The following is a 16882-nucleotide window of genomic DNA, read 5'->3' as shown; positions in this document are numbered from 1 at the left end:
GAGTTCTTTGAGATCCAGGTTCTCCCGGACCACCTCGTCCTGCCGCACTTCCAGCTCCTTGAGCTTCTGAAGGTACAATGTCACCTCCTTCCTCATGATGGAGGCACTGTAGCGCCCCAGTCGCTGCCACTCCCTGGACACCCGCTTGCCCTTCTGACGGTCGTCATCCAGGAAACAACACAGGTCCCTCAGCTCCCGGTTGTCCTCCTGTAGTTTCTGGTTGATGTCCTGATGAGAGGAGAGGGGAGGAGAGGAGAGGGGAGGAGAGGAGAGGGGAGGAGTGGAGAAAGAGAGGTGAGAAGTGTTCCTTAGTGCTATTTTATTCATTCACTCTTATCTAGGTCCTACTGAGGTAGAAATCTCTTATTCGAGGGAACTTCGCTTTAATATCATGTCAATCAAAGACAGAGTCAAATAAAAATGAAATCCAGCTGCTCATAAACCTCTGTATTACATAAATATGGATGTGAAAATGTTGGATTTAAGAGTGGTAGAAGGCAAATAGTCCGTGAGTGAGCTGAGAGAGGGAGCCAGGGAGGGAGGGCAAGCAAAGCACCAGGCCAGAACATACCTCTCTCTCTCTCATTTGCAACATGATGGCATCTTTGTCCAAAGTTCTCCACCTCCCCTAATTATCCATAATAACATACTCCTCAGACCCTCCAGCACGTGTACTTTAATTAGGTACCATGGTGCTTCGGGCTGGGCTTTTGGGTCTGCTCTCTGAAGCAGCCAAGGATCCTTCCTCCATCCCCACGTGCTTCATCTCAGTCGCTCCTATCTCGTTTTAATGAAGCTCCGAGTATTGGAGGAGGATGTTAAATCAAGTCTATGTAGCTTGGAGAAATAATAAGATTATGCCAGGATTATTATTGCTAGTTACACTGCACCAAATAAGATTTGGGAGAGAGAAGTCATATATTTGAGGAGTTTAATGAGTATTCTGGGTTCAATAGGGGCGGCAGCGTAGCCTAGTGGTTAGAGTGTTGGACTAGTAATCGAAAGGTTGCAAGATTGAATCCCCGAGCTGACAAGGTACATATCTGTCGTTCTGCCCCTGAACAAGGCAGTTAACCCACTGTTCCTAGGCCGTCATTGAAAATAAGAATTTGTTCTTAACTGACTTTCCTAGTTAAATAAAGGTAAAATACAAAAAAACTAGGTTTACTCCTGTAGCCTAGTAGAGTTTGTTGATGATATTCCAAGAGCAAGCACCGAGGTTGTGCCCCAGGCCTACACACCAAAGCTTTTGCAAAGGAGATGAAGACTAAAGACAACAGGTGAGTGAGCGAGAAAGAGAGAAGAATGATGATGCTTGACATTTAGCCCAGATGCCCTCTCACTATGCTGTCTGATGGAAGATGATGGATGCACACACACACAAGTAGGCACATGCACGCTCACAGATACATGCACAGGGAGAGGGAGAGAGATCTTGTAAAATGAAATGAACTTATATACATCCTGCCTCCATTTCATCATGTGGACAGCGGCGCCCTTTAAAGAACGCGCAAACTCAACTCCGAACACCCTCTCATGCTGTGCGCGCCCAGGTGCGCCAGTGCGGCCTCCCCGACGTTAACTATGATCTCATCTTTTTAGAAATGCCGTGCGCGCCCATTCCTCACCTTCAGCCCTCTTATCTCGTTCAAGTGCAGCTGGAGGCTGCGATTGACCTCGCGGATCAGATTGCTGTGGTCCAGTATCACGCTCATTTTATCGGCTTCAGACCGCCGGAGCCGCCGCACCAAATCCTCTTTGCTCCACTTGAGAAGGTCCTCGTCCTGTATATTTGAGATGTCCTCCGCTGGACTTTCATTCTTTGTTATGGACAGCGAAAGCTGTGGCTGACTAGCTTTTTCCATCCCTACGGTTCCGTTGTCGGTAATACCGGCGACAACAGGCTTGAAATACAACTCAGAGGGCACTGAGAGTCAACCTCCGCTCGCATCAGCCGCACAAGTCAAACTGATCCGGAATTACCGTTCGAAATCAAATCGCATAGTTGCCTGACCTCTCTCTGTGCTCCGAACACTTCAGCCCCCAAATGCAACAGCTGAGGACGCCGCCGACTCCCTCGTCCAACAGTGGAATATAGCCCTAGAAAAGGCTACGTGCAGCTATCTAACATCCCGAAACCCCGACATGGACTATTTTTTAGTTCATGCAAGTTTGCACCTGAATGCATCTACATTTAGTCTCTTCCGTCCTGAAGTGGAGAGAGCTTCGGCGGGTAGCGGGTTGCTGATGCGCATCTCCCGCCTCTTGTAGCTGTACAGTCCAATACATAAGGGAGGAGGAACCGCTGTAGCATCGCCAGGCAAGTGCACTGCGCGTGAATAGAGGGAGAGAGCGTGACTGCAGTGACTAGCAGAACCTCCTCTCTCTCTCTCTCTCTCTCTCTCTCTCTCTCCAAATGATGCGGGTGTGATGGGTATGCTTTGGTACCCAGCGCCATCTACAGATCAAACGCCATGGGCTACAGCATTTCGTCATCTTTATTATAGGCCTACAATAAATTCAGGACTTCATTTCCCATGATCCTCGTGTGCGTGCTTGTATCCTACGTCATGAACACGAGGGCCAGAATATGTAGTAACACGTCATTCTACTGAAGTAGAGGAACACCGGCCGGGAGTTGCCCCCACAGATTCTTCGCTCTCTCATTCTGTTTGCGCATCGGTATTTATCACCTAAATGCTGATCCGATTTATTACAGTCTAATATTTATTTACCTTCGTCTGGATTTCCAACCGGATCTGTATAAAAGGTATGGTTCTCCGTCTGATCTGCTTGCATCAATTTGATGAAAAGTGTCTAGCTAGGCCATTCTGTTTGCGTTTCCTTGGTTCGTCCAGGAAAAAAGCCGACTAAAAACTGGGTTAGTCCGTTAGCAAGGCTAGCCTAGTTAACATCTGTATCGTTAATTTAACTTGCATGATCGTGTTTTATATCAAGTTATCATGCATGATATGTCGATGGCAGTTTGACTTTAGGAACACTCCCGGAATTTGATAAAATGCTAACTGACGTTAGCTAACGTTACCTAAGATTTCAATGTTTCTAGCCAACGTTAACTAGAACCTGTCGCTAACTAGCTTGTTGCTGCTACTAGCATCCGCCTCCTTTCGGGAAGGCATCTCTACCAGGGACGAGATCCTAAAATGTGATTTGTGATACCTGTCTAACCATTTAACTGCTACAACATGCTTGTAGCTAAACGTTGCCAAGATGATCATCATTTGGTTCCTAGTAATGGCCAGTAATAGCTAAGATATGCCAGTATGTAGCATAGTTAGAAGAGACCGTTTTTAGTCTGTCCATGTAAGCACTCAGTTATGTAATCAATGGATCGATACTACTTCGAGTTAAGGGTCCTGTAGGCCAGCTGTCAATCACCTGGTAGAGTTGTTTGATTGCAGAGGGTTCCCCTGAATGAGAGAATGGAGAGGTGCGTGTTGGCGTTCATTTTTGTTCATATCTGAATTAGATAGCTGAAGTGAACTATGGTTTGGAACAGACAGTTCTGTCTTGATAAGTGTGTCAGAAGACCATCAAGTGGTGGTGGTCTGTTCCATAACATTACATGGAATTACATTACATTACAAGGAAACGTTCCATAACATTCCATAACTAGGGCCCTGTGTTTTGTGCAATCATGTGACATGCCTGTATTTTTACCAAATTGCAGCTTTAATGCTTTAGCATTGAACTCAAAATGTCCCCTTTTCTTTTCATGTGAGCGGTTCCAATGCCATCATCAGACAATTTTATTACATTTTTTGTGTATTTCTCATTTCTAGATAAGATCAGATATAAAATGTACATGTCACATGATTGTGCAAAACACAGCATATGTCTGGACTTCCAAAGCTATAGAAATCTAAGACATCTGGTTACTGCCGTTCATACCTACCGAGGCACGTAAGCCCACGTCTCACTCGTCCCTGAAATGTTACGTAGCTGAAATAGTTGTGACCAACATTTACGTAGGATTCAAAATTAGCCCAGGGACTCTTAAAGTATCAAAACATGCCAAACAGGTTTTGATGACGAACATCATCATCATCCATATTCCACATAGGCCTCCACCTATGAATTTGGAACAAAACCATGGAAAGAGTGAAAAGTGAGAGTAGCTCACACCGAACTCCAGACTCAAACAGCTCTCGGAGAAGCTAAGACAGACTACCTGCCCTTAGCTAGAGCTAGTTTAGCTATCGGACTACCTTCTCTCCATATTTATTTATTTAACCTTTATTTAACCAGACGAGTTTATTAAGAATCTCTTCACTTTCTTTCCCATTGAAGTTGCCATGGCGACATACCAGGAGTTTATCCAACAGAATGAGGATCGGGACGGCGTGCGTTTTAGCTGGAACCTGTGGCCCTCGAGCAGGCTGGAAGCTACCCGGCTGGTAGTGCCTGTCTCCTGCTTCTTCACCCCACTCAAGGAGAGGCCAGACCTGCCACCGGTGCAGTACGAACCGGTCCTCTGTAGCAGGGCCAACTGCAAGGCCGTACTAAACCCACTATGGTGAGTATTTGAGTAGTGGCGGTGAATGTTGTTGTTTTAGGCTGAGTGAGTGTTTTTAATGGTTGCTTGTTGACGTTTTTACAAGCACTTAGCTAAAAGCTAAGCTATGTCCAACGACTTACATGGCGTCTCTTTGTTTTCATCTAAGCATTTTATTCTTCTGAGAACTTACGTCTCGGGTGAAGGGAAGAGTAGGAGAAGAAAGGGATCACCAACTAAGTATTGAATATCTTTAGGAACGCTTAGGTGTAGCTATATCACTCAGGGACAGGTGTGGTGGATCAACCCTATCCACACCTTAACAATCCAATGTACATCTGCTCTAGAAGCGCTAACAGCCTCAGGCTAGGTGACAGGTCTGTTTGACTGCTGCTGTACACTGTATCCAAGTAGCTCTGTCTTTTCCCCCCTTTTGTAGCCAAGTTGACTACAGAGCCAAAATATGGGCGTGCAACTTCTGCTTCCAAAGAAACCCAGTGAGTACACCACAATGGACTAACCTGAGCTGTAGGACCAAACACCATTCTACCATAGAGTACCGGGTGCATAATGTACCATTTAGACCTATAATAAGAGCCATATCTGTAGGCGGCCTAGCTACATTCCTGTGTTTATACTAGTCATATTCCACAAAGGAACACAGCTGGTGGTAATAGGAATATCTTTAAAGTGGCCCATCTACATTCCATTAGCAGGTGAAGCTGCTAGCTAACCTCTTTTGTCTTCTCGTTCTCTCCTTCACAGTTCCCCCCGTCATACGCCGGCATATCGGACGTAAACCAGCCGGCTGAGCTCATGCCACAGTTCTCAACCATTGAGTACATCGTGCAGGTAAACGCGTTAAGTTCTACATAGAGATCTCTGAACGTTGCACATAGACACTATGTTCTGTACACGCGCCTGGCTTTGTAGTTGTACGTCTCAACCCACAAAATTGCTTCATCAAATATGAATGTTTCTTTAATCCTCAAGTTGAGTTACCAGCCACAAAGAATGTACTGGAAAATGTACACACCACATGACATTACCATCACTTTTAAGTTCATCATTTCTTTAGACAGTCTTTGTTGTTTATTGTAATGGACGTTGTCAATTTACAAAGTGACATCGGGTTACAAAAGTCACTTGACCACAAAGTGTATCACATGTCATGTGACACCATCCCAACATGGAAGAACTCAAAACACTGCAACATAGAAAAACCATGTCAACTCAAAACTAAAGACCCAACACTTTGTTTCTGTAAAATAACCTCTCCAATCCCGTCTCTGCCACCAATGTAGCGCGGCCCCCCGACCCCGCTCATCTTCCTCTACGTGGTGGACACGTGTCTGGAGGAGGAGGACCTGCAGGCCCTGAAGGAGTCCCTGCAGATGTCCCTGTCCCTGCTGCCCCCCAACGCCCTGGTAGGCCTCATCACCTTCGGACGCATGGTGCAGGTCCACGAGCTGAGCTGCGAGGGCATTGCAAAGAGCTACGTGTTCAGAGGAACCAAGGAGCTTTCCTCCAAACAAATCCAGGTTAGTCAGTAACTGTTACATACGGGAAGGCAAGTAGTCTTGAAAATGCATTCATTCGTTTTGGGAAAAGGTCTGGATTAGTTGTACTAAGATGACTGTAGGCTATATTTATGACGACAACCGCGGGCCGCATTAATTCTTTCACGGAACGCATTTGGCCCGAGGGCCGTATGTTTGAGACCCCTGATCTAGGTCACAGTCTGCTTTGTCCATAGAAATAGAATAGGATCTTTGTTGTGGTCGTTTGTCATATGATCATGTCTAGGTGCCCTTGTATCAATTGGAAATTAAATGACAATAAAACAGTAGAATGGGGACAGGATACAGGTCAAAGACAGCCAGGTGTCACTGAATGACATAGAATGTGTCTATGCCACTACATGGGTAGTGTTCCATACAGAAGAAAAGCCCTAGGTTCCTAACACCCAGAAACAGAGTGGTAGGCCTATACAGAATACAGCCGACAGGGAAAACTCCCTTAGTCTGTCATGTAATATTCAAAAACATTGTCAGAGGTACTTTGAAATACAGTGTTGTATATGATATTGTGTACAGTCAGACCGTTAGGCCCATATAGAATACAGTCAAGAGACTGGCCAGGACAAGAAAAACTCTGCCATGCAATATTCCACAATACCATCGTTGAAAGTCCATGAGAACTCATAGCTCTCTTTCTCTCTTTCAGGAGATGCTAGGCCTGACGAACCCGGCGGCATCTGGGCCTCAGGGTCGTCCCGTGGCCCCTCAGGATCCAGCCGTCACCTGTAGGTTCCTGCAGCCGGTCCATAAGGTAGACATGAACCTGACAGACCTGTTGGGCGAGCTGCAGAGAGATCCCTGGCCTGTACCACAGGGGAAGAGACCACTGCGCTCTACTGGAATAGCACTGTCCATCGCCGTGGGCCTGCTGGAGGTAATAACAGTTACATAAGCGTGCATACCCACACACACACTTACACAAACACACACACACACACTTACACAAACACACAGTCCTATGTACACATTTTGTGCGGTGTACAAATAACCTGGTTCTATGAGGTCAACGTAGACAAATGACCTTCAACACTCAACTGAACCTTACCCTCTCTGACATGTCACAGGTTTCAACTAACCTTTCACACACTTCCTCTCTCTCTCACACACACACACACTGGCATTATCTCTTCAGTTAGGTCTGCCAATAGTACCACTCGTACTTTCTTAGGTCAAAGGTCAGCTTCTTTCTTTTTGCCTTATTGCTGTCTCTGTCTGTCCACTATCCTCTCTTCCTCTCTCTGGTAACACAACTAACATGCTGTAGGTGTTAGAACAGCTATGTTCCCTGCCGTCCTGTCCTCTGGTGCTGATGTCTACTGATAATGGAAAGATTAGAGAAAAACAGTCTGACTTCATCCATTCTGACGGTTCTAACCATGAACTTCCCCTTAAGGTGCTTTCGGGAAACCGGCCTCTGGTCTGTATGGTAACGTAATAGGAATGAGTTTCTTGAAGGGATATCGGTAGTTTGGGGACTACTTACCGTGACTGAGGGAGCATTTGCATACAATTTCACAGTCAAATCACTTGGGATGTCACTGTAATGGGGAAATGATTTAGTGAAGAGTAATTAACTCAATGCTTAGCGTATGTTTTCCCTTCATGTAATACACAGTATATCCAGTGTTCTGTTTGGGACGGGTTGGTGGTCACTAGAAATGATAGTGAATGTTCTGGATTGTTGTCACATCTGTTGATGGTGATGCCAGACTGGAGGTACCAGGACACAGGACACTGATTGTTAATGTATTCTGTGACTGTGATTCTGTAGCGGCTGATGTTGTGACTTCCCACAAGCCTCTCGGCGGGTGTTTACAGAACATTGGTGCTGTGAGATTAGAAAGTAGGGGCTACAGAAAGACAGACATGTTCTCTGTTCTGGAGGTGTCTCCCTGTTCCAACTTATAAAACCCACGTGATTTAGATTGCTGTTATCAACGATTGCTGTCGTTATTGTTCACCTGGAAATTCTCAATACATTCAGTTATATCATACTACAGTTCAATCAGACTACAATAACCTAATGGCAGCTTCTGTGATTGGCAGTCACATCTCAGTCAGAAATACCATATTTATGGTTGAATTAATCAAATAAGTAAATCAAATCTTGATCATACTGACCATAGCCACCATCTTTCCACCCCTAGGGTACGTTTCCCAACACAGGGGCCCGTGTGATGATGTTCATGGGCGGACCCCCCACCCAGGGCCCCGGTATGGTGGTGGGAGACGAACTCAAGACCCCCATCCGCTCCTGGCATGACATCACCAAGGACAACGCACGGCATCTGAAGAAAGCCACCAAGGTCAGTCCAAGAATAACAGAATGGATAGCGTAGAATGGATAGCGTAGAATGGACGTTTTATTGTCCATGTTGTACATGGACACTGTGAAAAAGAACTTGTATGTGGGTTGGTTATATCTTGTAAAAGTGGTTGTTTTGTAGTTGTTTGCCCTTAGTGGGCTAGTTTTTAGAGTTAAAGCTGGAATCCTTAATTGGTGGAACTGCCACGTCCGTTTGCGATCTTACAACAGAAGTTACTGAAAACAACAAATGTATTTTTCTCCTCGGACATCATTGCACGCACGATAGAACACAATATGTGGTGCAATTCACAGGAGGCACCTTAATTGGGGAGGACGGGCTCGTGGTAATGTCTGGAACGTTATAGGTAGAATGGTATCAAATACATCAACAAATGGTTTCCATGTGTTTGATGCCATTCCCTTCTCTCCATTCCAGACATTATTATGAGCCGTCCTCCCCTTTGCAGCCTCCACTGGTGCAATTTTGTTTTACCATGCTGCGCGACACTCCTTAGCTCGGCAACAATAAGAATGGTGTTGGGGCGGCTAGTGGCACTGTTTCCCTCTACTGCGGATTCCATCTTTAAGACTACGCTAGTTTTTAGAGCTAAGATGGATGAAACAACTTAAGCGATTTTTGTCTTAATATAGTTTAGCTTAATTATGTTCTTTCACTCACGTCAAGCTCTCACGATGTGTCAAATATTTCGCTCAAGTTTGCGCTCTCTTCTCTCCGTACCTCTTCTGTTGAGGTATGTTCATGGACACCGATGCTCCAAAGAGTTCTCAAGGTGCTACACAGCACTGTTTGTATATGTTGCAAACTGTTCCCTTGTTTTATTCAGTACTACGAAGCCTTGGCGAACCGTGTGGCAGTGAACGGCCACAGTATTGACATCTACGCCTGTGCCTTGGATCAGACCGGACTTCTAGAGATGAAATGTTTATCCAACCTCACTGGGTTAGTACCAGTCTCAGACATATATATAATATACTGCATTTACACAGGCAGCCCATTTCTGATATTTTTTGGCAACGATTGGTATTTTCACCTGAGATCTTTTCACATCAGATCTTTTTCCGATCTGATTGGTCAAAAGATCAGAATGGGCTGCCTGTCTAAACGCAGCCATAGCGTGCCATAATTACCTAAGGGACTATCTACTACGGCCTTTCCTTAGTCTACTATACATCCCTATCTACCTACGACTGACCTATTGAGAACTCTACTGAAGCTTTCATTTTACCTGAAGAAGAAACACCATTGTACAATTCCTCTACATTCGATTGAATGGCCTTTCCAGAAACTTCATCCTCACTAGCTCAAACTGACTTTTAGTTTGTATTTATATTCGATTTATTCAGCTTCACTTACGGAATTATGCAACTGAATATTCATGTTTTTTCCCCCCCCGGTTTGCCTCCTCTCAGAGGTCACATAGCGATGGGCGACTCCTTCAACACCTCTCTGTTCAAGCAGACCTTCCAGAGGGTCTTCAGTAAGGACTACAACGGAGAGTTCCGCATGGCCTTCGGAGGCACGCTGGAAGTCAAGACGTCCAGGGAGCTGAAGGTATCGGGGGCCATCGGGCCCTGTGTCTCCCTCAGCGCCAAGGGACCGTGTATATCAGAGAACGTGAGTCTTTCAGGCCCATACAGAATCCAAATAGGGTTAAAAAAAAAAAATATCCAGAAACGGTCCCAAAATTCCCGGCTTTTCCAGAATTTCAGGAATGTTTTGCGGAATTGTTCAACCTTCTATTCTAATAGCATTTTCCCCTCTGGAAGTGAATTGGGAAGATGTTTTCCATCGACCTCAATGGCCCTTTGTCTCTGTTACAGGAGGTAGGTGTTGGAGGAACAACCCAGTGGAAAATCTGCAGTCTCAGTCCCTCCACTACGTTGGCCTTGTACTTCGAGGTCGTCAATCAGGTAAACACACTCCCTTTGATCAAACACATCTCATTTGTTCCTCATTTCATCCTTACTCAAAGTTGTCATTGATTTGGGTCGACCAAACCAATGTAATGTGACAATTCATCATTCTCACCTCAGTGATTACTTAGGACATGGTTTCTAGTATTCAAATAGGATGTTTAGCAATATTAAATGTACTCCTATCTTAACTATTGTAGTTATTTTCTCTGTGCAGCACAACGCCCCAATCCCTCAGGGTGGTAGAGGAGCGGTCCAGTTTGTCACCCAGTACCAACACTCCAACACCCAGAGGAGGATCAGGGTTACCACCGTCGCCAGGAAGTAAGTCTCCTCTCTCTTGCTTCGAAACAGTAAACAGGAAGTGGGTTTGCAGAACTGCTCCATCGTTCTTGACGGAAGTGTGACTGAACTGACAGCCCTTACATATATGCAAGAGTCTGCATTTTGTACACGTCACATTTCTCACATTGTCCTTAAGCAGTGAGTTACCACAAAGTCAATATTGACCGTACAAATGAGGATGTTGACATTCGCCCTATCCTGTTAAAGGACTGGAAGTGGACGTGCAGCCTGCATTTGTGCTTACGCACACGTGCGTCAGTCTCGCCCCGCCCCTAACCTGTCCACTCCCTCTTTCTCCCTCCATCCAGTTGGGCCGACGCCCAGTCCCAGATCCAGCACATCGAGTCGTCCTTCGACCAGGAGGCGTCGGCGGTCATCATGGCCAGGCTGGGCGTGTTCAGGGCCGAGTCGGAAGAGGGGCCGGACGTCCTGCGCTGGCTGGACAGACAGCTCATTCGCCTGGTGAGTGACAGCTAGGCTGACCAATGTGTGACAGGCTTTGTAATGTCATTGGGCATTGGTCCCAGCTTGGCTATTCCAAGAGAGTAGCCTGTTGTTCTTCACATAGCTGAATGTTTGTAGGAGTTGTGGGTGATTGTGGATAGAAGAATCCTTTGTATTCTTGTGTCTCCTTGTTCTTATTCATTGTAGAAGAATGTAGAAAGGAGTTGTCTGGAATGTGAAGTAGTATGACGTGAATACTAATTCATTGACAGTTTAAATCCCTCTATGACGTTTCGGAAGTTGTGTGGTATACCTAAACTAAAGTAACACCACTTAACTGAAGTCCTAAGGTATGTGTTGATTCCTTTAGTTCAAGACGCTGACGTTTGTCTTGTCTCCTTGGTTACAGTGTCAGAAGTTCGGTCAGTTCAACAAAGATGACCCCACCTCCTTCAAGCTCTCGGAGTCCCTCTCACTCTACCCACAGGTAAGACTGACGCCTAGTGGTACACTCTGGAACTACATGAGCTGTTCAATAAGAGCCCTTCAATACAAGTCCTTCTAATGGAGTAGAACTGGAATAGATTTAACTAGCTCGTCGATATCTGAATGATTACTTGAGTATATACATGCTTACCTCCAACTTTAACAACAAATAAGATATTTATGTCAAATGGGATATATGTGTACATGAAAAACTAGTCAACGGCTGTATCCAAACACCACCCAGCACAGAAGCAGAGAAACATGTGTAATTGGCCTTCTCTGACAACTTTTAACACCAGCCAGAGGCTTGTATGACGTTGAAACAAACGGCAGTGACTTTGTCAGTTGCTACAGCATCATACAATAGTGTGTCCTTGTACCTCCAGTCTGGAGTCAATCACTGTCAACAGACAGGAGTTTAATCCATACCACACAGCACTGTGTCTAGTGGCCGTCAACCCGAGTGTCACAAACAGAACACTGAAAAATCATGTTTATTACAGAACTGGAAAATGTATAAATATTCTAAACATTGTGTTAATCACTCTAAACTGAACGTTAACTTTATTCATCTTAAATATTCCCATTGCACAGATCCTCATAACTTCCACTTAGTTTAGTTGACCTCAGTGGGATATGTACAGGAACATTTGATGATGCTAGAAGCAATATCCCAAATATCAAAAAAAAAAAAAAAAAAAAAAAAAAGATATTTTTTTCTCCAAAAAGCATATTTCATTATAATCGTTAGAATAATGTCTCTGTCCTCCCTCTAGTTTATGTTCCACCTACGCCGGTCGCCGTTCCTGCAGGTGTTCAACAACAGCCCAGATGAGTGTTCCTACTACAGACACAACTTTGTCCGCCAGGACCTGACCCAGTCTCTCATCATGATCCAGCCCATCCTGTACTCCTACTCGTTCCACGGCCCACCAGAGGTCAGACTCCTACCAAATACTATGGACACACACTAATGACACACTCTCTGTCTATATAGTGTACTAGATGGCGCCGAAAGACATGGTCGACCAGTTTCTAGCTCCTAGAAAACTTTGCAGTATTTAAAAAAAAATCTTACTGACATTTCTTAATTTTAATTTTCAGCATTTGTGTGTATTGTGTGTGTGTATTGTGAGGTATTACTGCACTGTTGGAGCTAGAAACATAAGCATTTCGCTGCACCTGCAATAACATCTGCAAAATGTGTACGCGACCAATCAATTATTAAATATTGAATTTAATTCTAATCAACTTTCTTAATTATTTGTTTTCCAATCTACTCTGTTATAAAACCAGTCTATATATTAGATAATTAGGTCACATTTCCCTAAGAGCAAATTCGTTTTGACAAATATTCACATGCTCAATGTGTTCCACACTACCTTTCTCTGTAAAAACAAATGGATGTGAGACTTATCCTGTTGTGTCCCGTCTGTCTGTTCTACAGCCTGTTCTCCTGGACAGTGGAAGTATTCTCCCAGACCGGATCCTCCTCATGGACACCTTCTTCCAGCTGGTCATCTACCACGGAGAGGTGAGAGGTCACACTGTAACAGAGCAGCGCTGGTGGTCTCATGCCAGTTATTAGTAGCTGGAACACCACCACTGTGCTGTAATAATTATTATTTATTGTTATTATTTATTATTTCCTCGCATCTCAAGCTGCGCATCATCATGTAGAGCATAAACAACAATGTAAATCACTATCAATATTACAACAAGAAACAAGACGTGTGTGTACCTGCATGATGGGATGGGTTTGAAGAAATGGGGTACATATTAGTAGATTCACTATGTCCTGTCATTCACTATGTCCTGTCAGTCACTATGTCCTGTCAGTCACTATGTCCTGTCATTCACTCATTCACTATGTCCTGTCATTCACTATGTCCTGTCATTCACTCATTCACTATGTCCTGTCATTCACTATGTCCTGTCATTCACTATGTCCTATCATTTTCTATTCTCAACATGTTAGAGATTTTTCTCACAAATGACAAAAAAGAGATTAGCTGGCACAACTAACACCAACACACAACATCCTACCATGACTATAATCCTGGTCTATACAACTAACACCAACACACAGCATCCTACCATGACTATAATCCTGGTCTATACAACTAACACCAACACACAGCATCCTACCATGACTAACCCTGGTCTATACAACTAACACCAACACACAACATCCTACCATGACTAACCCTGGTCTATACAACTAACACCAACATCCTACCATGACTAACCCTGGTCTATACAACTAACACCAACACACAACATCCTACCATGACTAGCCCTGGTCTATACAACTAACACCAACACACAACATCCTACCATGACAATAGCCCTGGTCTATACAACTAACACCAACACACAACATCCTACCATGACTAACCCTGGTCTATACAACTAACACCAACATCCTACCATGACTAACCCTGGTCTATACAACTAACACCAACACACAACATCCTACCATGACAATAGCCCTGGTCTATACAACTAACACCAACACACAACATCCTACCATGACTAACACTGATCTATACGACTAACACCAAAACACACCATCCTACCATGTCTATAACCCTGTTGTATCTCTATCTCTCCACCAGACCATCGCCCAGTGGCGTAAGGCGGGTTACCAGGAGCAGCCGGAGTACGAGAACTTCAAGCATCTACTGGTAGCACCCGTGGATGACGCCCAGGAGATCCTGCAGACCCGCTTCCCCATGCCCCGGTACATCGACACAGAGCACGGAGGGTCCCAGGCCCGCTTCCTCCTGTCCAAGGTCAACCCCTCCCAGACACACAACAACCTCTACTCCTGGGGACAGGTAATACAATGTTCAATTCATTCATTCTTCAAAACGTAAACTGATAAGCAGTTTTTATGTACAATAACAGCTGGAGACTTGATTTGGAAATAGGTGACGTCAAGGCTGGAGTTTCATCATGGGGAGTCAATTGTATTTTTCTTCAAGGAATTCTAGTCTTACAAGTGGTTGAGCTTCATGCACCATCTGTCTCTATTCTGCCAATTTGAATGTGATCCAACTGAAGGAAGCTTTACTCTAGTGTTTCACCATACTCATCACATTTCTGTCTTTTCTCATAGGAGACCGGAGCCCCCATCCTCACAGATGACGTCAGTCTACAGGTGTTCATGGACCACTTAAAGAAGCTGGCCGTGTCGAGCGCCGCTTAAATTCCCAGTCCCGGGACCAAAGTGATAGCCTTCGTAACCAGACCGATATGCCCACCGTTCTATTTCACTTCACGATACGTCTGGTTTACGAGGCTACCAAAGTGAAGGACGTGAAAGGAGAGGGGGATGAGAAGGAAAGAGAGAGACATTCCTGTATTAATACAGGGACCTAGTAACCTTTCCTTTCCCCACGTATGACCTATGATGGTTTCAAATCCTCTAAGTTATTATCATTCCTGCTTTAAGTTTCCGGAATTTTGCTTCCCTAAAATTGTGATTGACATTCTCCCCCATACTGGAAAAGCTTTACTGCACCTCAGTTGTAGCCTGGTCCCAGATCAGTCTTTCATGCCTTGACAATGACCGTAGGAGTTGGCTTATAAAGCACAAACAGATCTGGGACCAGGCATCCTCAGTTGAGCCTTTTGGGGATATTAATCACAGTTCTTACATTCCATCTCACCTTTATAATAATAATTTGGCTAATGATTAGAATTGGTTTACTTGTTTGTCTGTCTGTGGTAAGGCATGTAGCTACTGTAGTAGTTTGGTCAATGATTACTGCTCGAGACGCTTTAAATATTTTTATGTTCTTGATAACGTCCTATAGTTTATTTTTTCCATAAAATTTCCCCTAAATAATGATTAATTTAAATAATGTTCTGATGAAACTGTCGATCTTTCCTTGTAGTGCTACTGTTTTCCTTTTGAATACAGAAAGACTGGAAGTTCAATGAAAAATGTTATTATTGTATTAAACAAAACCCCTATTTTTTTCTAACACATCTTTTACATAGTCTAGTCCACTGACTACTTTTTCCACATATCCGTTTTCTTACCCTCTGGCATTTTGTACAACTTACCCCGAAACCCATCATCACTGTTCTTTCACTCGCCTACTCTAGTCTGTTCCTGATGTTAACACTTGTACTTACTGTAAAAAAGGGAACGTAATTGATTGATTTAGTCTGACTGATTTGTTTCTTAATGCTATGCATATAAAGTATGTCAAGACAACCTTATTCACCAGCTATGTTTTTTATGTTTCCCTCATTATTGTTTTTGTATGGGTTTCTATGTCATAGAAATGTGTCAAATAGATCAGCAATAGCCGAGAATCATTAATTTTTCAATTTCTCTGGTCTGTGTAGACGGACACCATATTCAAATGTTTGTCCCTGGCAAGCGAGCCTATGACTTTAGTGGAAGTGTGAACCATGGAATTAGAATACTAGCGTTCTGGAACTTCGAGGGTTTATGACATGGCCCCTCTAGTAATTTAATAGGATCTCTATGGTGAGAACATCCTCATTCACACAGATAAGCTAGGGGTCAAAGGGCAGCTGTCTGGTTCATAGTGTAGCTGACTCCTGATTTCTGTATCGACTGTGTTTCCTGGTATCCGGTCGTAATGGTCTGGCTAGTTCGTCTCATTTTTTTTACATTTTTAAAAATCCTTTTATTTAACTAGGCAAGTTAAGAACAAATTCTTATTTACAACGACAGCCTACCCCTGCCAAACCCGGATGACGCTGGGCCAATTATGCGCCACCCTATGGGAATCCCAATCACGGCCAGATGTGATACAGCCTGGATTCGAACCAGGGACTGTACTAAGATGCAGTGCCTTAGACCGCTGCGCCACTCGGGAGCCTGGTAATTTACTTCAAAGGGACTTGATCAAATCAGTCGCTTCACTGGGCAGTGAGCAATATGGATCCGCATTCCAGATTGGAAAAATAACTAGCACAAAAACATCCAACAAAAACAATTGCGATTTCCACTCTCACACCCAATGTCCCACAGCACATTAAAACCACATACACAATCACATCAAAACACAACTGATCACCGACAATGATGAGAGCCTATAGGGAGGTCAGAGACCTGGTCGTGTGGTGCCAGGACAACAACCTCTCCCTCAACGTGATCAAGACAAAGGAGATGATTGTGGACTACAGGAAAAGGAGATCTGAGCACGCCCCCATTCTCATCGACGGGGCTGTAGGGGAACAGGTTAAGAGCTTCAAGTTCCTTGGTGTCCACATCACCAACAA

General features: G+C 44.3%; 2 protein-coding genes across 2 annotated transcripts in view; one reads left to right on the top strand and one right to left on the bottom strand.

The window, feature by feature from the left end:
* The window catches only part of LOC120039136 (coiled-coil domain-containing protein 85A-like), a 2951-nt gene extending 1086 nt beyond the window's left edge, over nt 1–1865 (bottom strand). Inside the window, exons 1-2 of the mRNA XM_038984658.1 lie at nt 1629–1865; nt 1–228 (exon numbers count right to left, since the gene is read on the bottom strand). The exon at nt 1–228 is cut by the window's left edge and continues 1086 nt beyond it. Of these exons, the coding sequence (XP_038840586.1) occupies nt 1–228; nt 1629–1865 (465 nt within the window). The remainder of the gene's footprint in view (nt 229–1628) is intronic.
* Nucleotides 1866–2603: 738 nt separating this feature from the next.
* Nucleotides 2604–15847, top strand: LOC120039137 (protein transport protein Sec23A-like). The gene is made up of 17 exons (XM_038984659.1): nt 2604–2770; nt 4312–4537; nt 4956–5013; nt 5282–5368; nt 5821–6057; nt 6743–6970; nt 8244–8402; nt 9250–9365; nt 9836–10040; nt 10247–10336; nt 10557–10663; nt 10993–11146; nt 11538–11615; nt 12391–12552; nt 13062–13148; nt 14233–14454; nt 14736–15847. The coding sequence occupies exons 2-17, from the start codon at nt 4317–4319 to the stop codon at nt 14823–14825; spliced, it is 2301 nt and encodes a 766-aa protein (XP_038840587.1). The 5' UTR covers nt 2604–2770; nt 4312–4316; the 3' UTR covers nt 14826–15847.
* The last annotated feature ends 1035 nt before the right edge of the window (nt 15848–16882 follow it).

Source organism: Salvelinus namaycush, unplaced genomic scaffold (assembly GCF_016432855.1).
Source record: "Salvelinus namaycush isolate Seneca unplaced genomic scaffold, SaNama_1.0 Scaffold256, whole genome shotgun sequence".
In the NCBI taxonomy this organism is placed as follows: domain Eukaryota; kingdom Metazoa; phylum Chordata; class Actinopteri; order Salmoniformes; family Salmonidae; genus Salvelinus; species Salvelinus namaycush.
This window is presented reverse-complemented; position numbering and strand designations above follow the sequence as displayed.